Here is a 23,118-nt window from a genome sequence, read left to right as displayed (position 1 = left end):
CCGCTCTGAGGCAGGTGGGATTCTCCTGGACCAGGGATTGAACCTGTGTCCCCTGCATTGGCAGGTGGATTCTTTTTTTTTTTTTTTTTTAATTTTTTATTTTTGGGGGGGTACACCAAGTTCAATCATCTGTTTTTATACACATATCCCCGTATTCCCTCCCTCCCTCAACTTCCTCCCATCCTCCCTCGAGTCCCCCCCACCCTCCCCATCCCAGTCCTCTAAGGCATCTTCCATCCTCAAGTTGAACTCCCTTTGTTATACAACAACTTTCCACTGGCTGTCTATTTAACAGTTGGTACTATATATACATCTGTGCCACTCTCTCGCTTTGTCTCAGCTTCCCCTTCACCCCCCACCCCCTCCCAAACCTCGAGTTCTCCAGTCCATTCTCTGCACCTGCGTCCTTGTTCTTGTCACTGAGTTCATCAGTACCATTTTTAGATTCCGTATATGTGAGTTAGCATACAATATTTGTCTTTTTCTTTCTGACTTACTTCACTCTGTATGACAGACTCTAGGTCTATCCACCTCATTACATATAGCTCCATCTCATCCCTTTTTATAGCTGAGTAATATTCCATTGTATATATATGCCACATATTCTTTATCCATTCATTTGTTGATGGGCATTTCAGTTGCTTCCATGTCCTGGCTATTGTAAATAGTGCTGCAATAAACATTATGGTACATGTTTCTTTTGGGATTATGGTTTTCTTTGGGTATATGCCCAGAAGTAGGATTACTGGATCATATGGTAGTTCTATTTGTAGTTTTTTAAGGAACCTCCAAACTATTTTCCATAGTAGCTGTACCAACTTACATTCCTACCAACAGTGCAGGAGAGTTCCCTTTTCTCCACACCCTCTCCAACGTTTGTTGTTTCCAGATTTTGTGATGATGGCCATTCTGATTGGTGTGAGGTGATACTTCATTGTGGCTTTGACTTGCATTTCTCTGATGATTAGTGATGTTGAGCATCTTTTCATGTGTTTGTTGGCCATCTGTATGTCTTCTTTGGAGAAATGTCTATTTAGGTCTTCCACCCATTTGTGGATTGGGTTATTTGCTTTTTTGGTATTAAGCTGCATGAGCTGCTTGTATATTTTGGAGGTTAATCCTTTGTCTGTTGTTTCATAGGCAACTATTTTTTCCCATTCTGAGGGGTGCCTTTTAGTCTTGTTTATGGTGTCTTTTGCTGTGCAAAAGCTTTTAAGTTTCATGAGGTCCCATGTGTTTATTCTTGATTTGATTTCCCTGATTCTAGGAGGTGGGTCAAAAAGGATCTTGCTTTGATGGATGCCACAGAGTGTTCTGCCTATGTTTTCCTCTAGGAGTTTTATAGTGTCTGGCCTTACATGTAGGTCTTTAATCCATTTGGAGTTTATTTTTGTGTATGGTGTTAGGAAGTGTTCTAATTTCATTCTTTTACATGTTGCTGTCCAATTTTCCCAGCACCTGGCAGGTGGATTCTTAACCTCTGCACCACCAGGGAAGTCTGGGACGCTACAATCTTTATGTCATGTAAATCTTTCATGTCTTTGACATGAAAATTTTAACCATCAGTACATAAAAAATAATGGCCTACGACTATAACTTTAAAAAGATGAGCTATTGAGAAGATTAAAGTTTAAAAAGAAGCTAGCGGCTTTTCTTCCAATGTGAAAGGACACATATTTAGTAGTTTTATATGCATATAAGTATTTATAAATACTAACAATTTTGTCATAGCTTTGTCAAACATTAAGACTATGCAAAATAGCAGAGCAGCGTTTTTTCGTTTGTTTGTTTTGTTTTTGTGTGGCTCTTTTTGCTCACAGTACTGTTAAAGCAAATGAAGCAATTGGCACTCCTCTAATGACTGCTTCACTCCTGATTCTTCAGCTTATTTCCACCTCCTACTCTTGCTCTTCATCTTGTTCTTGTGATATTCTCCAGCTTGAGGCACTATTAAAATGTTATAGCTACCTTATCTGTTCCAAACTAGGGGGTGAGGTGGAAGAATGTGATATTGTAGTGTACAAAAAAACTTTATATAGAGACTTTCGAATCTGTCAAAACACTAAATTTCCCAGTGTTATCAGACAGGATCTATAAAATAACTTCACAATATGGCAAATGCCTTTTATTATCCTACTGATTGTGTCCAATGTTTGACCTAATATATATTTAGATTTCATAAACGTGCAAATCTAAAATAAGAGGCAGAGAGGCACCTATGATTCAGAAAGGGAAGTTTTAAATGGGATGAGAACTCAAGTCACTGGTTTTGAAACTCATGTTGGTGTCATATCTACATTTATAATAAAGTATGCTTCTTTTATAACATTTTGTAGAATATATAAAGAAGTTACGTTTTCTCTAATTTTTAAAATGTAATTCTTATTAAAATAAGATGAGAATTCAAAAACTTGGTTGTAACATAAGCAACATACCTGCAGGTATGATCATCACTCACACTTGCAATTTCTTGACCTTCTTTGGGATCAAATACCAAACCATTGATGAAATCTGAATGGCCCTCTAAAACCTGACATAAGGGGAAAAGTTAGTAAGAACACAGGAAAATAACCTACAATATTCCTACCTAATATTTTTACTTCACTGCTTTCACTGCATGCTTCTCTTTTCTATAAATATTTCTTAAGCAATCTGCTATTTTTAAAGCATGATTTATACACCCACTTTTCTGGAAGGTTTATCTTGGAAAGAAGCTGATCATTCAACACACTGCTATTAGCTTGATCTTTCTTTTCTAGAATGCATTTCTTACAAAAATATACACACTTTTTTTTAAACTGTACCTGTCCTTATATCACCTCATTTCGCACTTATTACATAAAACTTAAATAAAAGCTAGAAGAACTTTCTAGTGGCCCTGAAATAGAGTCCCCTTCGATTTTTTTAACCTCATACCTGCTGCTCTGTACAGAGGCTGCTCCTTACTAAACATGTAGCATGGACTTCACCTTCCACTGTCTTTATTCACTTGCTCAATGTGACTGCCAGCACTGGAGACAGCTCGTATTATATGCCCATTATCATGACAATCCAGAAATTCTCTTTTGGCCACAGAAGGAATAAACGGGAAGTTGTAAGGTAGAGAACTATGCAAGCAGGCAAGGTTCAATTAGTCTAAATCTTCAATACTGAAATCCTAAACAGGTCTGTCAGACATCAGATATTTAAATATTTTAATGGATGTTGTTCTTGCTTCCCAGTTTCCTTCCAAACACCTGAATTTGATTTCAGTTCTAAGATTAATAAAGTGGTTCTATTTGGTACTGCTTACTATTTGGAAATATGTAATTAGGAAAAAAAAGGATTTGATTCAAACATTCCTGTGTAAGTTTAACAAACCCAGGTCCTCCAAATCATTCTTCAGAGCTTATGTCAGTCTACAAGCCAAACCAAATTAACCTTAAATATTTAATGTTTATTATAACTAGCAATAAGTTAATAACTATTACCTTTTGATGGGTCAAATTTTTATGTGCCACTTGTACACTTAGTCACTGATACAGCTTTAAATTAACTAATATATATAATGCACTGTATTATGGTAAAATTGTATATAGCCCATTGTATATAGTTTAGAGCATAAGTTTCACTGTTTTCTAAATGATTGGAAAGGTTTACGGTATATCCTTGTTTTATAACATTATTCATATTTTTAACTTACTAGAAATCAAGAAGGCAAAACTGTTCTCATAAAAAATATGATTCAATTTCAATCCAAATTGAGTGGTACTTATTTAATGAATTTCTCCCCACTTTATTGAGATATATTACACTGTGTAAGTTTAAGGTATACAACATGATGCTTTGATACACATATATATTGTGAAATGATTACCTTAACAGGGTTAGTGAAATGACTACCACAAAAGGGTTAGTTAATACCTCTAACCTCACAAAATTATCATTTTTGTTTTGTGGTGAGAACATTTAAAATCTACTCTCTTAGCAACTTTCAAGTATATAATATAGTACTGTTAATTATACTCATCACGATGTGCAGTAGATGCCCAGAACTTCTTGCTCTTATAACTGGAGTTTGTACCCTTCGATCATCATCTCCCCATTTCCCACATCCGCCAAGCCCTGACAATCACCATTCTAGTGTCTGTTTGTATCAGTTCAGCTTTTAAAAAAATTCCTCCCATAAGTGAGATCACATAGTATCTGTCTTTCTCTGTCTGACTTACTTTACAGGTCTATTTATTATACTAATAGAAAACATACATACAGGGCTTACTATGTACAAAGCACTGTTCTAAGTGTTTTATACGAATGAGCTCAGTCAATGCTCACAATCCTATGAGGCAGATGCTATGATCATCCCTATTTTATAGGTAAGGAAATAAGCACAAGGAGATTGGGAATTTGACCAAAGTCACGCTGTTAATGAAGTGGTAGAGCTGGGCCTTAAACCCAGATGGTTTGGCTCCTGTGTCTGTGCTTTTAACCACTTTGTAACCCTGCCTCTCACTATACCGTACTGAGTTTGTCCCCTTGAAGTTCAACTCTTACTCTATGTGTGTTCATGTTTATTATACTGAATTTCTAATTCTCCCTCATTTGCTGTGTCTAATATTTTAATTTAATAAGTGATATCAAACTTATCAAACTTATGCAGTCCTTTCTATGATCCTAGTTATTTACAATAGCCTAAAATAGAGTAAATGATTCTAAATGACATATTTTAAAGATAACCATAAATTCATTTTAAGTTGAGATAAATCCAATTAAAAAAGCAAAAATAATAAATGTTTTAAAATGCAGATTTACAAGTTATACTTGTCAACATACCTTGTATTCATTTTTACCTTGAAGATCTGAAGTAAATACTCTAATTTTCATATCAGCAGCAGAAGTACAAAATCTGGAAGCAAGAAAACAAAAACAAACCCATTTTTAGCCTATGTAAGTGAAAGTTCTCCCCCCTTCCAACCACCAAAGCTGTTTTCATAACTCGTAATCATGCTTTTGTTTGGGCAGAAGGGGGATGCTGTGGCTCTGTTGTAAAAAGTGTTATACAATTATTACTGAAAGTAGGAGGCACTTAAATATTTTTGGAAAACACAAAAATTAGCATACTGGATTTGTCTCTTCAATAATAAAAGTGAATTTTATTATAAATCACCACATGAATTTAATGTTTAACTTTTTCTTAAATGCAGAAAAGAATGAGTTAAAAAAAGTACCTTCATTTAGCTCGGTCAATACTAGATAGCAAAAATAGTTACACATCTATCTTAGTTTTTGCCTTCTTCAGTTATCCATAAGCCTTCCTATTTTAAGAGATATTAAATTCAATAAACTGGATGAAAGATGATAATCTTTGTACCTATACAAGCTGGTATTTATATCTACTAAAAGCTGGGGTATTATTCATACTGACTCTAATATTTAAGGTATTGTTTGGAAATACATCAATGTATGTTACATTAAAAAACAAAATCTAAGCAATAAACAACTATTTTTTAACTAGTTTGCCTTTAATCCTAAAATTTTTAGATTTTCAGCATGTCAGATTACGGCTGAGGACAAAACAGAAGTTATATATATATACACTGGAAAACAAAGTTTATTCCCAATTGTCTTCAGGGAAATGAGTATCATATGGATCTAAATTTCTCAAGCTCTGACTGAATTAAAGTTAATCATTTTTTCTCAACTAATACATTTAGTTTATTTAATTAATTAACTTATTTATTTTTTGGCTGAGCAGCACGGCATGCACGATCTTAGTTCTCGGACCAGGGATTGAACCTGTGCCCCCTGTGGTGGAAACGCGGGTCTTAACCACTGGACTGCCAGGGTGGTCCCTTAGTTTAACTTAAATAAAGTTTAAATTAAAGCAAGCTCCTAATCTATAGACCTGTATACGTTGGTAGATCTCTGCTACTATGCCTTTTCAATGATTACTTAAGAGCCATTGGAAGAAATAGATCAAAGCCAGCAGGGAAATTCCTTCTCTTGTCCAAGGCTTTCTTGGAGGTGAAATGAAAAGTTGTAGTGAAATAAACTACAACTGACCCCTGAACATTAGTTTGAACTTCACGGGTCCATTTATACATGGATATTTTTCAACAGTAAATACTACAGTGCTACACAGTCTGTGGGTGGTTGAATCCTCAGATGTGGAGGAACCTCAGATACGGAGTTGCTGTTTATAAATTATACTCAGATTACAAGTTCCCCACCCCCCACATTGTTCTGGGGTCAACTGTAGTTCTTCTCCCCACAACTGAGACTATGCTGTTGTACAGTATTTATAACCAGAGCTCAAATTTTCTACTCTTTTGCCTTTCCTTGAGATCAGAAGGAAAGACACATAACTGAGATGGATGAGAGGTGTATACATATGCATATGTGTCTGTGTGACTTGGGGAGGGAGGGAGGGGTCTTAGAAAATATCCACATTTCCTAGAAATAGCATGGAGTAATTTAAAGGTGGCTTTGTAGTTATTAATTTTAGTAGTTTCATTATAGAGTTTACAAATATGTAACAAATTTTAATTTAGTGTGATTCATCTTTTCATATTCAGGACATATTTAATTTCTTCTTCTCTGTATTTTTGAAATTTTTCTTGTGATTACTATGTTAGCTTGTAAAAACACTGTGGTCAAAAACACATAACAGTGGGATGGTGTGTGGGATGACTTGGGAGATTGGGATTGACATATATACACTAATATGTATAAAATAGATAACTAATAAGGATCTGTTGGTGCAGCAGTAAAGAATCTGCCTGCTAATGCAGGTGACACGGTTTCGATCCTTGGTCCGGGAAGATCCCACCTGCTGCAAAGCAACTAAGCCCATGTGCCACAACTAATCAGCCTGCACTCTAGAGCCCGCAAGCCACGACTATTGAGCCCGTGTGCCACAACTACTGAAGCCTGTGTGCCTAGATCCCGTGCTCTGCAACAAGAGAAGCCACTGCAATGGGAAGCCCACACACCGCAAGGGAGAGCAGCCCCCACCTGCCACAACTAGAGAAATCCCGTGCACAACAACGAAGACCCAATGTGGACAATAAATTAAAAAAAAAAAAAAAGAACCTGGTGGATAGCACAGGGAGCTCCACTTTGCTGTACAGTAGAAACTAGCACAACACTGTAAAACAACTATACCCCAATTAAAAAAATAAATAAAAATTAAAAAATAAATGATAAAAAGGAAAAAGTGAACCATGAATGCACCATGTTCTTGAGCTAAAGTTGAGGTCATATAATGTTTAAAAAACAAACCAAAAACACCCCAAAACACATAACATAAAATTTGCCATCTTAACCATTTTAAGTGTACACTACAGCAGTATTTATACACACTATTGTATAATAGATCTCCAGAAAATTTTCCTTATAAAATTCAAACTCTGTACCATTTAACAACAACAGCTTCCCCTTGTCCCTTCCCCCAGTCCCTAGTAACCACGACTTTATTTTCTAAGAGTTTTACTTTTCTAAGAGTTTCAGATACTTATAAAACTGGAATCACGTAGTACCTGTCTTGTGACTGGCTTATTTCACTTAGCATAATGTCCTCAAGCTCCAACCATGTTGTAGCAGATGTCAGGAATTACTTCTTTTTGAGGACAGATTACTCTGCATATATACAGTATATGCCATATTTTCTGTGTCCATTCATCTGTTGATGGATATTTAGGGTTGCTTCCACTTCTTGGCTATTGACAATAATGCTGCAATAAATAAACTTGGGTGTGCAAATAGCTCTTTGAGATCCTGCTTTCATTTCCTTTCCCTATATACCAAGAAATGGAATTATTAGGTCATATTGGTAATTCTATTTTTAATTTTTTGAGGAACTGCCACACTGTCTCCATGGTGTCTGCACCATTTTACCACTAGCAATGCATAAGGGTTTCTATTTTTTTATATCCTTGTCAACACTTATTATTTATTTGACAGTAAGCATCCTAATGGGTGTGGATGATATCTCATTGTAGTTTTGGCTTCCATTTCTTTAATGATTAGTGATATTGAACATCTTTTCATATGCTTGTTGGACATTTGTGTATCTTTTTTGGAGAAATGTCTATTCAAGTTCTTTGTCTGTTTTTTAATCAGGTTATTATTATTATTATTATAATTATTACTGCTATTGAGTTATGGGCGTCCCTTTTATATTTTAGAGATTAACTCTTTATCAGATATATAGTATGCAAATATTTTCTCCCATTCTGTAGGCTGCCTTTTCACTCTGTTAATTGTTTCCTTTGCTGTGCAGCTTTTTAGTTTGCTGTATCTCACCTGTCAACTTTTGCTTTTGGTGTCATATCCATGAAATCACGGACAAGACTAATGTCATGAAACTTTCCCTCATGCTTTTATCTAGGAGTTCTATCATGTCAGCTCTTATAGTTAGGCCTTTAAACTATTTTGAGTTAGTTTTTGTATATGGTGTAAGATAAAAGTCCAACTTCATTCTTTTGACTATGGATATTCAGTTTCCCAACACCACTTGCCCTTTTCCCATTGTCTAGGCTTGACACCTGTGTCAAAGATCATTTGACCACACATGTGAGGATTTGTTTCTGGGTTTCCTATTCTGTTCCATTGGTCTATATGTCTGTCTTTAGGCCACTATCATACTCTTTTGATTACTGAGGCTTTATAATATGTTTTGAAATCAGGAAGCGTGAGGCCTTAGCTTCGTTTTTCTTGCTCAAGTTTTCTGGCTTTTTTTTCTATTTGGGGTCCTTTGAAGTTCCATTCATATGGAATTTTAGGATTTTTGTTTTCTTTGAAAAATGTCACTGGGATTTTGACAGGGATTCCACTGAATCTGTAGATTGCTTTGGGTAATACGGACATTTTAACAAAATTAAGTCTTCCAATCCAAGAACATGGGCCATCTTTCCATTTATTTGTCTTCTCTCATTTCTTTCAGCAATGTTTTGTAGTTCTTGGTGTATAAGCCTTTTGCCTTCTTTGTTATCTAGTGAGATTCTTAAGGATTATACAAAAGGGTACACTCTATGATATGTTAATAGTTTATTTTTTATTTCTATGTATTTATACAGTACATAAGAATGTCATATCATCTGCAGTAGGTTGAACAGTGGCCCCCCAAAAGATATGTCCAGCTCTAAGGCCTAGTACCTGTGAGTGTGGCCTTACCTAGAATTAGTGTTTTGCACATACAATTAACGATCACAAGATGATCACTTTGGATTTAGGATGGGCCCTACATCCAGTGGTAAGTGTCTTTATAAGACACAGAAAAGGAGAAACATGGGGAAGAGATGTGAAGACAGAGGGCAGAGAATGAGGTGATATATAACAAGGCAAGGAATGTTAAGGATTCCCAGCTGCCAGCAGAAACCATGCGAGAGGCACACAATGGATTCTTCCCCAAAGCCTCCATGAGAAGCCAACCTTGCTGACATATTGATTTCATATTTCTGGCCTCCAGGACTATAAGAGAACACATTTCTGTTGTTTTAAGCCATCATGTTTACAGCAATTTGTTACGGTAGCCCTAGGAAACTAATATATCATTCTAAACAGTATACAAATGCATGACTATTTCATTAAATAGCTTAATAGATGTTGAGTGTCAAATTATGCCCCCAAATCTGACATTTTCCAAGTAGGTGTTCATTTGATTAACCATCTCAGCCTAGTCTAACCATTATTGCTTCCTAGCTATGTGACTTGAGGATGGCACTCAACTGTTCTAGGTCTCAGTTTCCTCGTTTATAAATGGAATTAGTTCACTTCTCATGTCCTTTCATAAATGTTCAGTTCACAAACGTAAGCATTCTTATCAACTATGTTTTAAAATGCAAATGTGTATTCCCATCTTCTTTACTTTCACTTAATTTAGGTTCACTTAATAATGTAACTATGGTCCTAGAATTAGGGTTTCTTAAAAAACCAAAAAACCCCAAACTCCTCCTGTGCTGCCTTTGGCATACACGTGGTATCACAGGTTACTAATGCCTAAATTTTGATATCAAAGACTTGTCTAATTTGGTCCAACATCCCTACTCTGGGCTAGCCAACTTTCCTTTGGTTCAGTCTAGTCAGTCCATCACCCTATCCACACTTCACACCTCTGTTATAGATGAAAGAGACATGAAAAGAAAGGGGGAAGAGAAAGAGAAGGCCTAAGAAACATTGATGAGATGTGCGCTAGCTGCTATGGGAAAAGTATGTTTTGGGTACGTTAAGGTTATAATCATTTTGGAAAGCAGTTTGGCATTTATCTATTCCTAACTATATATTTAAGGAAATGTGAGCACACTCACAGTATGATACAAGTAAAGGAATGTTCAAAGCAGCATTATTCATAGAAACTGGAAGCATATTAGAATGACTAAATTGTAGTATGTTCATAATGGGATACTATATAAGTAAGAGAGATCAATAACTAGAGGTATAACTAGAAACATGAGTGAATCTCACGTATATAATATCAAGTGAACAAAGCAGTACAAGAAAAGGATAGTACTATTTCATTTGTAAGAAAATTTCTAAGTAGGCAAAAGTAAATTATATTGTTTAAGGATGCATGAATAGCTGATAAAACTATAAAGAAAAGCAAGGAAATGATTGTCATAATAATCATGAGAATGACTATCTTTAAGGGGAAGGGAGAAAGCCTAAGGACGGGCACATGGGGAACCTCTGGTGCTGGCAATGTTCTATTTCTTGACCAGGTGACCATTACATAGGTGTTTGTTCTACAGTAATCATGTTAAACTGCACAAATGTAACCTATCCACTTTGGGGGCATGTACACTATTTCATAGATACAAATCAAAGATAAGAAAAACTAAGAAACAAAGCTTATCTACCTAATTCTCCTCCTTTGAATTTGTCTCATTATTGTTTTGGGTATTCATTACTTCCTCACTCAAAAGAAACTCTTGAAAAAATTATGTTACTAATGCCAGGGTCTCCCAAAGTAAATTTCCTCATAGTTATGTCCTAAAGAAATCATTTAAAAATCTCTGTTCAAAATATCATCTCTAAAACTGAAAAACTAGAAGGTTTTAAAAAAATATCCCTAGGAAAAGGTGAAGAAGGTATTACTAGCATAATGATGCCAAATTCAGTAAAAATATCGGATAACAAAGGAGTTACAGGGGTCAAAGAATACTCACTTAAAAAGAAAATTAATGAACGTTAGGATTAAAAGGAAAAAAAAAACTCCACAAACTCTGTCAACCTTATGTTATTCCACTTTTCTGCAAATCTTTGCTGCTTTAGCTTATATATGTTAAGGGTATTTAAATCATCCTTTAACTAAACCAGAAAGCCTCGGAGAAATGAAGTAAGGTGAACAGTTTACTCTCCAGCGAATATGAAAGAAAAGCAAGTGGAGATACAAAAAGAATAGGCAGAGAGGGAAAGAACAGAACTTAAGGCAGTAAACACTACAGAAAAAACATTAGGAAGGATTTCTTTCCAACTGTAAGATAAAAGTAATGATAGTAAGAGATACAAAGTTATACCTCAATCATCTTGATAGACCACTATTCAGTCACCAAAACAAAAAAACAAAAAACTATTTACTTTGGAATACCGTGAAAAAGAAGTAAAGTAAAATAAGAAGTATAAAACCTTACATATATAGTTTAACCACAACAGTGTAAAATTATTTACGAATTGGGTGTATAGATGGCATTTAAACATATTTCTGTATAGTCTAAATTTGATATAATGTGTACTATTTTTATAATAAAAATATATAATTTATCTGAAAACAACAAAATTGTGCTGCCAGTTTGCTCTAAAAATACTGTCTTTAAAATTAATTGCTGGTTAACATTTTGAATTTATTATTTATATTTGTGTAGTTCCAAAAAGGATTTGAGGCAGCTATCAAAAAGCAACAACCAAAAAGATGAAACCATATGGCAAATCCACTAAAAGGAGGACAGGAAAACAGGCACTAAGCAAAACCACGGGAAGAAGACAGTTTCTATAGCTTTCGATATCCACTGGAGAATGCAAAGAAACTGAGTGACCCTTGTTTAGCTCCCCTGCAAACACTGCCTTTTAATATGAAAGAGATAAACATCACACTGGCCACCTACGTATGTTGGCAAAATCTGTTGCGTAGATTATTAAAAAATTAGTTAGCTAAAAACCTGTAAAACAACCAAAGAACATCTTTGCAATCTTGTTGTAGGCAATATTTCCTTAGATAGCAAATAGAATGTATATGAGAAAGTGCTCAATGTCATTAGTCATCAGGTAAATGTCACTGTGGCTCCAACCAGAATGGCTAAAACTAAAAAGACTGACAACAATAAATGCTGGAAAAGAGGCAGAGCATCCTTAACTTGAACATCCTTAGATTACTGGTGGGAATATAAAATGGTAGAACCAGTATAAACTGGTACTTTCTTAAATGTTAAACGTATATCTACCCTCTGATTCAGCAATTCTACTCCTAAGAGAAAAGAAATCATACATCCACTAAAAGCTGTATACAGTGCTCCTCAGAGCAGCTTTAATCATAACAGCTAAAAACTGGAAACTTCCCAGTGTCTATTTATAGGAGAATATACAACATTGACAGATCTCAAAAACATTAAGCCAGACACAAAAAAATCATACATTCTTTAAGCTTTAGAATAGGCAAACTTAATTTCTGGTAATAGAAATTGGATCAACAGTTGTTTAGGGAGGGGATGGGGATTAACTGGGAAGGAGCACAAAGGGATTAACTGGGAAGGAGCACAAAGAATCTTTTAGGGTGTCAGAAATGCTATGTATTACCAGCATGTAGGTTATACAAGTATATGTACTTGTCAACACTGATCAAACTATACCTTTAAGAGTTGAGTTCACTGTATGTAAATTAGCCCTTAATTTAAAAAAATTAGGTTAGCTCAGTAAGAGCTAAATTACAGTTGCTAAATACTGTTTAGTAAAAGAAGACATATATTTTAGATTTGACATTTGTGAAAATAAGGTTAGTGTTTTATAACAGATCTTAAAAAACTTGACATATTATTGTCTTTGTGAAGAAGGCCTCAGCAAGTGTGTTAAGGTTTTTCTCAAAAAGCAGTCATTCTTTTCAAATGCTTTAAACAGTAAAGCCCAAGGATCAGAACTACAGTTCTATGCACTGTTAAACATGAAAATGTGACCTTGGCTCATGTATGGGGCAGGAAGGCTGATTAATGACTCAACCAAATTTAGTTATCTTAACAAAGTTATACTTTCAATAAGTGGTAAATTCAGTGAAGAATCTATGAAGATTTCAAATGATTCACAGGAAGCTCAGATAAAGAGCTTTATAGTTAGGCTCAAACACATACTCAAGGCATCACTGCTACGGCTGCATATTTAAATCACAAATTCAGACAATAAGCTTAAATTATGAAATAATAGCAAATATTAAAGTAATAACTGGAGCTGGGGAAATGGAAGAAAAAGTCTCTATCAGATCACTTAACACAAAAGACATTAATAAATACTGCATTTAATAATTTTAAACTTACTTGATTACTGGAGGCAATGAATCAAGTCTAGTCTCTGGGCTCCAAGCTATGCCGTCGACCCTGACTCCATGGTGAAATGTTCGTAGTGTTTTATACTGAATTCCTTCAATGTCTGCTTCTTCCTCCTAAGCATACACAGTAAACGTTTTAATAAGTTATGAGAACAAACAATATAAAACTGTGTATTTCATTATAATGAAGAATTTACCAGGGGGTCATGAATATTCTTTTGAGAAGTTCCAAAGCAGATTAGATATTAAGGTGGTTTGCTGAACAACAACAAAAATATCTGAAGCTGTCTAAGCCTCACAAAATAACTCTCTAAGGTAACTAAAAACAAACAATATACTTGTTCTACTTTATCTTACTTAGGAGACATTTTATTCCTAATAGTAAATACATTTCACAGCAAACACAATAAAAATGGAATCAGAATATTCTAGGTAAATCAGAACATTCTAGGTAAATGAATTACCATGCAGGGATTATCAAGTGACAATATAAATAATATACATGAACATGAGATTTTGATTATGCACAAGATACTTTGTACCTTATGATGCCTCAAAGTCATTATAATGAGTATCGTGATTTTCACATAGTATTATACATGGCACTATACATGTGTGGGAGGTTTCAAACTGTTCATCTATACTACATACTATTACACTGTACGAACAGTGAATATGCAAATAACGATCTGGTTAGTCTTTTGGATATCTGACTCTAGGTAAGATGTTTAATAAAGTCAGCTTAATTACTTGGCTTAGTACTACTAAAATGATTTCAGTTTATTCCCATGAGATGAAGAAAAAACCGAATTTTAAAAAGTCAAGCCACCCCGTCTGGCAATATGGACGATAACCTGAAAAGCTTTACGACTACAAAAATAATACAAAAATCCAAATTCAGAGAAGCAACTGAGCACCAAGGCATAAAGCTATCTTAAGGACATCTGCCAACATCCAATAACTAATAGCTTCAGTTTGTGGGGGACGGAAGACAAAACTTAGTGCCTGAACAAAGGAGGGATTCAGATCTGAGACCTCTGCATAGATTCAGGACCTTTAAAGGGAAAGTATGGAAAACAACCCCAAAACCAAAAGTGCCATGCAAAATATGTACCATGGGTGAAGGCCAAGAAAGAGAAAAAGTCACTTGTGAGAAATCACAACCATTGGTTGGCCCTAACGTGAGTTTGGGGCTTGAATTCACATTAACTATGTGCTCCAGAAAATGACAATTTATTTCAAAATGTCCATATGTTGATAGTGGCCCCAGGTACTTGACAAAGGCAAATTCTCTGAGTGAACTTCCTCTACCCCAGTCTCATGAAGTTCTCACAGATATAGTTCAACCAAATATAATCTTACATGCATGCACTACTACATATGAAAACAAAGTACCACAAACACAAACAGAAGAATCAACCTGGAGATATTAGATCCATCTTTTTAAGGATCTAGAGGAGGTAATCAAAAAATATGAGTAAGCAACAAGAGATTATCCAAAATGACCAGATTTTAAAAGGAGCTAAATAAAAACGTTTAGATGAAAAACCATAATGAGAAAAAAAAAAAACAAAAACAAAAAAACAAAAAACCAAACAACAAAAAACCAATGCTTAGAGGAGCTGGAAGACAGATATGAAAAAATTATTCAGAATGTAGCTAAGGGATGACAAAAAGACAAAAAGAGGAATTCAGCGAGAAGTTCCACCATATATCTAATTCGGGTTATAGAAGAAACGAGTAGAGAGAACGGGGGAAGAGTCAATATTTGAAAAGATAATGGCAAAGGATTCTTCATAGTTGATTAAAGGAACCAATATGCATATTTAGAAAGAATAATAAATTCTAGGCAGCTAAAAAAAAAGAAATCTGCAGCTAGACACAACATAGTAAAACTTTAGAACATAAACTTTCATGATATATTACATGTGTGTATATATATGTGTGTGCATATATGTGAGGGGGAGAGTGAGAGGGGAGGGAGGCAAAGAGGAAGGGATAGAGGGAGAGAAGAGAGGCATCTCAGCAACAGCAGCCAGAAAGAAAAGACAGGTTTCTGATAGAAGAATAATAAGAACATCTATCAACTTCTTAGCAGAAACAAATGCAGGAAGACAGTGGAATATCTTCAAAACAGGAAAAACTGTTGAATTGTAGCCACAACAAAACTGTTTCTCAAGAATGAAGCTGTTTTAAAGATATTTTCATAAAAACCAAAACCAAGGGTTGGCATTCATATAAGTCTCACTAAAGTATCTCCAAAAGCAGGGGCTGGCAAACTATGGCTAAGGGGCCAAAATCTGGTCTGCGGTCTGGTTTGGTATGGCCCACAAGTTGAGAATCATTTTTACATTTTTAAGGAGTTGTAAAAAACAAAGAATAATTTGCAACAGACACCTTAAATGGCCTGGCAAAGCTTAAAATATTTACTATCTGGCACTTTACAGAAAAAGTTTAAACTTTTTCTTGTAGTAAAAGATGTGCTTTCAGGTGAAGAAAAATGACCCAGAAGGCAGGCCTGAAATGTAAGGAACGGTGAGTAAAAAACCAAAGGCAAACATGTGGGTAAATCTAAACAAATACTAGTCACATAAAACAATACTGAATTTGTGGGTTAAAGTGAAAAGAAAAAGGATAGAGAACTGAAATATAACAATAGGTCTATAGGGGGTGATAACAGTTCAAGTGTCAAAGGTCCTTGCTTTGCTCATGAAGAAGTTAAAGATATTAATTTTAACTTTGTTTAATTAAGGATGCATATTAAAATATCTTTGGTAACCATTAAAAGAAGAGAAACAACATGTAAAACTTCCAAACTATCAGGGAGAAAAAAGATGAAAGGAGGAGGTAATAAAACACAAATAGGAGACACAAGAATATGCATATTGGCAATGTTTTCAATGGTAAAATACTATCTGGTAGAGGACTAGATTAATTGTGGTATATTCATATTATAAAATACCAAACTACAATGAAGATATATGAACTTTAACATGGAGGAATCTAACAAATATACTGTCAATAACAAACAGTAGAACATAATACAGAATAATTTCACTGATATAAAGTTTAAAACACGAAAAACAATATACTGATTTGCAATACCTACACATGGTAACTCTGAAGAAAAACAAAATTTCAGACCTCTTGGGGCTGAGAAGAAAAGGCGGTAAGGAAAGAAAACCCGGGGGGCTTCAAAGGAATTGTTAATGTTCCCTTTCTTAAGCTAGGTAGTAGGTATACAGGGATCTATTATTATTATTCTTTATAGCTTATATAGATAATACATATTTTAAAACAATTTATAAGTTTTAAATATTGCAATTTAAAAAATAAATTGTTGCTTTGTTATTTAAATCAAAACCTTAAATGGGTCTTGAGACTAAAGCACAATTCTTCATAACAAATTTGTCCAGGGAATTTTCTGTGTTAAATGACTATAGTTACCCTTCATAAAAGTTTCTAAGATTATAAAATAGGATCAGGGAAAAAATCCAGAGCAGGTGAAACTTGATATTTAATTGAATACATATGTCTATACAGATAGAAATTATGTGAAAGACTGTTCTAAGAATTCCATTCATCCTGAATCTAAATCCAAAGTTTTATAATGTGTACTTTAATTGAATCATAGTGGATGTGTTGATTTTTCCAGGCTAGCCTTTGCAATCCTAGCAAAGTCATCTAACAAATATATTATATATATCTTTCTCTGTGTAATTTAGATACCCCTTGAAAATAACTTTAAATTTCAGGTGAGTTTAATAGAAAAAAGTTTTTCCATAATTGAAAAAAGGAAACAGAAACGCATTTATCAAGGAAAGAAAAACACTGTCAAATTTTATTACTTCATAATTTGTCTGTATAATAACTGTATAGCTAACAGCCAGACATGCTAAGGCAGCAATTGCTAAGTAATTTAAAAATAAGGTTAGGAGCCTAATCATAGCTGACTTCATAGTTTGGGTTACATCTATTTTTCCACACTTGACAAATCCACCCTCTAAAAATGAAGTTTTTACCACAGGGAGATCAACTCGATGATGGGTGATGCCTTAGAGGGCCAGGACAGGGAGAGCGGGAGGGAGTCACAGGAGGGAGGGGATATGGGGATATATGTATAAATACAGCTGATTCACTTTGGTGTACCTCAAAAGCTGGTACAAAGAGTGTAAAGCAATTATACTCCAATAAAGAGCTTAAAAAAAAAAAAAGAAAAAAAGTCAAGTTTTTACCATCAAAACACACATTATTTTGCTACTATAACCATAGCATTGACAATTAGGTCCTGTAATTTGTTATCGAAAATATATATGGAGTTATTGGGTGGTCATGGGGATAAAGAAATCCCAGGCACTGTACAGCCTAAGTTTTATGTATTACCAGTGAAACTTTTTCCTGGCAGCAATGTTTGCTATTGAGCCAACTAAAAGGCCAGGGTGTGTGGTATAGGCAGAGATGAATGCTATTTTGGGTTTAATTTGGGGTGTAGGCAGTATTGTATAGGCAGGAAATTAAGATACTTTGGAAAACTTGCTATAATACAAATCATTATACAAGGCTCCGGCATATTTGAGGTTGGGGCAAAGCCAGGTTGATGAAAGGGCTATTCTAAGGGTTTGAAATTGGCAGGCCCTCCTACCACACCCATTTAAGGCCAAATACAGAATTTTAGTTGGATGAGACTGTAAAGTTTACCTAGTCCACTTCTTTCATCTAATGCTTAAATCTCTAGTAGAACATTTGAAAAAAGACTGTACAACTTTTCTCTGAGCATTTTCAAAGGAGAGGGAACTAGCTATTTTTGAGGGGAGCTTATTCAATTTGGGGGGTGATTCTAATTATTAGAAGAGTTCTCTTTAACATTAAACCAAAATCTGTTTCCATGTAAATTCTATCCATTGCTCCAAATTCTGCTCTCTGGAACCATTTACTGAGGTAATCTAACTCGTGACGGCAAATATTTGGTCATAGCTGATCTCCCCTAGGTGAACGTATTCAAAGAAGCAGTTTCAGCATCAATCTTAAAGCATTATAAGCAACAACTCAATTCAAATAGAACTGAAAAGTAACATAAAAAACGAGTTACCATTCTGAGTCTAATCCTTCTTTCACATGACAGTTTTAAACTTTTTAACACCACTCTGAAATTTGTCTTCAAATACATTATCTCCTTTGAATCATAATATAGTGCTAAGAACTGAAGTAAACACTAAGTATTACTGTCAATTTACAGAGGAGGATATAGAGCTGCCGCTGTCCAATATGGTAGCCACTAGCCACAAGGGGCTATTAAGCACTTGAAATGTGGTCAGCTCAAGCTGACACTTGTATACTTTATAAAGTACAAAATCCACACCAGATTTCAAAGATGTAGTATAAAAAGAATATAGAAGTATTTCATTAATAGTTTTTATATTGGTTCCACATAAAATATTTTGGATATTCTGGGTAAAATATATATTTTTAAAATTAATGTCATCTGCTTTTTACTTTTCAAATGTGGTTACTATAACACTTAAATTAATATATTTGTGGCTCATATTATATTTCTATTGGACAGCACTGAATTAACTTCCTTTGGCAGTTTAATCATCACATTGATTCATGGCGAACATCAGGTGACTAAAAACTGTAAGTCACGACTCTCCCTCCTAGCTCTAGCAGTCTATCATATTAAGACTTTATATTCATCTTTATTAAGTTTCAGCTTGGTCAACTTTTGGTCCTTTAATCCAACCTATTAAACAATATTTGGATTCTGAACACAGAGTTTGGCATACAACAGGTGTTCAATAAAAATTTGTTAAATGAAGTCTGTCATCTAAAGCATTAGGTATCCTTTTTGGCTTCATGTTCTATATAAATTCAATGTGCTTGCCTAAGTCAAGTGTTCTCATCCAAGTTCCAGAAGAGGTTGCAATTTATCATTGATGAACCTTTGAACAGGCTTAGAAACTTTCATGCTCCCTCTGGCCTTTTCTTTTAGAGCAGTTATCTTATTGCACTGCTTTACATTTGAACATCTCCTTGAAGAAAGGGTTCTTGCTTTTTTAAAGTATATATCACCAGTTCCCAGCACCTGATCTGCACTTAAGGAGTATACATGACACCAATCAATAGTACTATCATTTGGCTCAAATTTCCAACATATTCAAAAGAACACCATGAGATTCTGAAAAGTGCTTTGCTGAAATTCAAATTCACGACATCAGCAGTGTGTTCCTAACAGTCTTAGAATGAGGACTGCCCTTCTGACAGGAATATGGAAATCTTTCAACTTAAATTTTTTGTCAAGGTAAGAAATTGAGTGCTACAGAACTTGAAGGTCCTAACATGAAAGAATATGAACAATATTTAATAGTGGTAATTAGATGGAAAATAACTCAAAAGAAGCAATCTGAATCCCCAATGGTAAACTACTGAAACTCAATTCTCTTCCAGAACTGTTTGAACTATGGCTTTAATCTATCTGAATAGCAGCACAGAAGGAAAAGAACGGGTATAAAAATGAGGTCTAGACCTTGTTTTTTCAGTTACTAGTGAGATAAAATCCCTGAACGTCTTTGAAGTAGAATGGAAACTCCATGAGGACAGGGACAGTTGTTTAACTGTATGTTTAGTACCTGGCAAATAATATAACGTGTGCTCACTTGCTAAATTAATAAAAGTCCAATTCTTTCCTTAGGTTATTTGGGGGTAAGACCCACACTGCCAGCCTCACAGGTCTGAGAATCAACAGGGACAATGCATATCACCACAAACCATAACAGAGCAATACAAATGTTTTTGCTGGTTCTTTTTTTCTCATTTTGTCATTTCCTCTCTGCCACCCATCACCTCTGCCTTTTCATTTTTCTAACTTTTTTCTCCCTTTTTGACCTTCTCCCTCAACGTTTTTTAGCTGAAGATAAACTAGAACTAAAGTGTATTTTTTTCAGTACTTCTGAATACAATTCTATGTTCGCAGCTATTAATTTTAAAAGTAATGAAGCAAAATATCAATTTTACGTATAACGGGCTGTTTTCTTCTTTTGTAGGTTAGTAGTCTTTATTAGAAAAATGGTTTCCCTTCAGTCTCTTTCAAGAGTGTGTTATATTTCTCTTAATCATGTGACTTTTTATGATCCTAACTTGACAGTCCAGCTGAAATCCGGCTGAGAATCATATCTGGCCTAAAATCTGGAAATTCCTACCCCAACCCTAAGAGACAATGTGGGATAATGTAAGAGCCCTTGTATTCTGCTCAGACACGAACAGACTGAAGCTTTTAATTCACGTTTTCTCCTTAGGATAAATATACACGTAGTCTAATTACGTATAACCTAATACACTGAATGCACTGTAAAATGCTAAACTGCACTTATGATGTCAAAATACTGTAAGATACTGAACTGCCTTCTCAGGAAAAGAGGAAATAATATTTACAATGTTTACAACATAACTTTGGTGATAAAGTTATTTTAAATCTTTGAAAATTGGTCACTGCCAAATTACCCCATTGATTAACCTCAATTTGGGAAATAGTGTTCCATAGGATTATCCAGAGATTCCTGAAGGTTGACCTCTCATTGTTCAAAGTCTCTCTAACATGAACAACTAGCTTCCCTGTGAGAAAACATGGTGTGCGCCACACCATTAAACATGGGACTGTGCCTGAGTGCCATCAATGACAACATCAATGACAGATAAAACATACATATGTATTAAATGTGTCAGATGCCTTCCAGGAATTGTACATACTAACTCATGACATTCTCACAAAACCTCATTAGGTGCAGTTGACCCTTGAACAACATGAGTTTAAACTGTGCAGATCCACTTATATGCAGATTTTTTTCAATACATGCATGCTATAGGATTATATGATCAGCTGTTGGTAGAATCCACGGATGAGGAACCAGGGAACTACAGTTACACATGGATTTTGACTGCAGCCATTGGCACCCTTCACCTCCACATTGCTCAAGGGTCAAGTGTATTATTTTCCTCATTTTTATAGAAGTATGGTTTAGTACCTGCTCAAGGTCATATAGCTATTAAGAGGTAAAGCCAGGCAGGAGTAAAAACCTACACATTTTGGCTCCAGAATTCATTGTCCTGACTATGTTAAACTGACTGTTCAATTAGAATGATCTCACACTTTGTATATTCTAGATGTATAAAAAGTATGAAAGCATATTAATATGAAAGCTGAAAATCATCACAGCTATAAAATCTCCTGGAGGATTGTTGTTTAAGCTCTCAATACTAGCTTGTTTCCTATGTCAAAGTGGAATGTATCAACAGAAAAGCTAGATTTAGTAATTAATCAGATCTCATCTAATTGGTATTTTCCCCTGTACATATGTTCAGTTAATCATAAACTTCAATTACCCAAATAGTCCATTTCTAATCAAGAGGCACAAGAGGAGGCTTATATATATATAGGCTTGCCCATGAACAACACAGGAGTTAGGGCAATGACCCTCTACAGTAGAAAATCCTAGTATAACTTGCAGTGGGCCCTCCCTGTGAGCAGTTCCTTGCCATATGCAGATTCCACTACCTATCCTAATACTTACTATTGAAAAAAATCCATGTATAAGTGAACCACACCATTCAAACCTGTGCTGTTCAAGGGTCAACTATATTCTTTTTCACCACTTATTTAATGTTTGCACAAACATCAGGCATATATTACTGGGAATGTCTTTCTCAGTAGTTCTTCATATTGTTTTCTTTTTTTTTAACATTCAAACTCAATATACTTTCAAAGTTTAGCCAAAGTTTATCAAAGTTTGTATAAGTTTTCTTATCAGTGAAATATCTTCACTGTTATTCACTGCAGTTTTGTACACTAACCTGAAACGCACATGTGCCAATGACCACAAAATTATTGCCACCATATGCAATTAGGTTTCCTGAATCTCCAGTCTCAAACGGATTGAATTCTACCACATGCACATAATCTTCACAGTCCACAGTGTAGGCAGCATTTCTTGTGGCATCTTGCTTCATCCTGTATGGCAAAACTTGTGCACTTGTAAAAATAGCCTTCTATTGGACAAGGTCACGAAACTGTGGATTACAGTACAGAAACAGTTAGATAAAAACCATCAACGGGTTACTTTACACAATTAATCAAAATAAGGATGAGACAACAGGCAGCTCAAAAAAAAATTGCTTACTTTGTGAATGATACTTGCAGAATAAGTCACCACAAAATTCTGTTTAGATTGTTTAAAGATATCATGAGTACTTAAAGGTGGAATCACATTAATAGCAAATATACTCATAAAAAATGATAGTTAATACTTATGGAGCACTATTTGCAGGTGCTACGTTAAGTATTTTACTGACATTATCACGCCTAATACTTGCACAAGCTTAAGAGGGAGGTGCTAACTATAATCCCCATTTTACAGATGAAGAAATCGAGACTTCAGACAGTTAACTAGCTTGCCAAGCTCATAAGAGAAGCCAGAATTTGAGACTTTCCTAACTGTGGGACACCAGTACTAGAGAAGAAAAACACAGACTCCTGCCTTGAAGGAGCTCACAATCCAGGTTTAGTTATGATTCAGTGTGACAAGTGCTATAATATAAGCGGATACAAAATATACGATCTG

General features: G+C 34.9%; 1 protein-coding gene across 1 annotated transcript in view; it reads right to left on the bottom strand.

Annotated features, from left to right (window-relative positions):
• Nucleotides 1-23,118, bottom strand: part of NUP37 (nucleoporin 37) — a 51,525-nt gene that overhangs the window by 27,668 nt on the left and 739 nt on the right. Inside the window, exons 2-5 of the mRNA XM_057742290.1 lie at nt 22,352-22,567; nt 13,497-13,621; nt 4,813-4,885; nt 2,436-2,530 (exon numbers count right to left, since the gene is read on the bottom strand). Of these exons, the coding sequence (XP_057598273.1) occupies nt 2,436-2,530; nt 4,813-4,885; nt 13,497-13,621; nt 22,352-22,507 (449 nt within the window). The 5' untranslated portion in view covers nt 22,508-22,567. The remainder of the gene's footprint in view (nt 1-2,435; nt 2,531-4,812; nt 4,886-13,496; nt 13,622-22,351; nt 22,568-23,118) is intronic.

Source organism: Hippopotamus amphibius, chromosome 7 (genome assembly GCF_030028045.1).
Source record: "Hippopotamus amphibius kiboko isolate mHipAmp2 chromosome 7, mHipAmp2.hap2, whole genome shotgun sequence".
Classification (NCBI taxonomy): domain Eukaryota; kingdom Metazoa; phylum Chordata; class Mammalia; order Artiodactyla; family Hippopotamidae; genus Hippopotamus; species Hippopotamus amphibius.
Note: the sequence above shows the minus strand (reverse complement) of the source record. Positions and strands in the feature narration are given on the sequence as shown.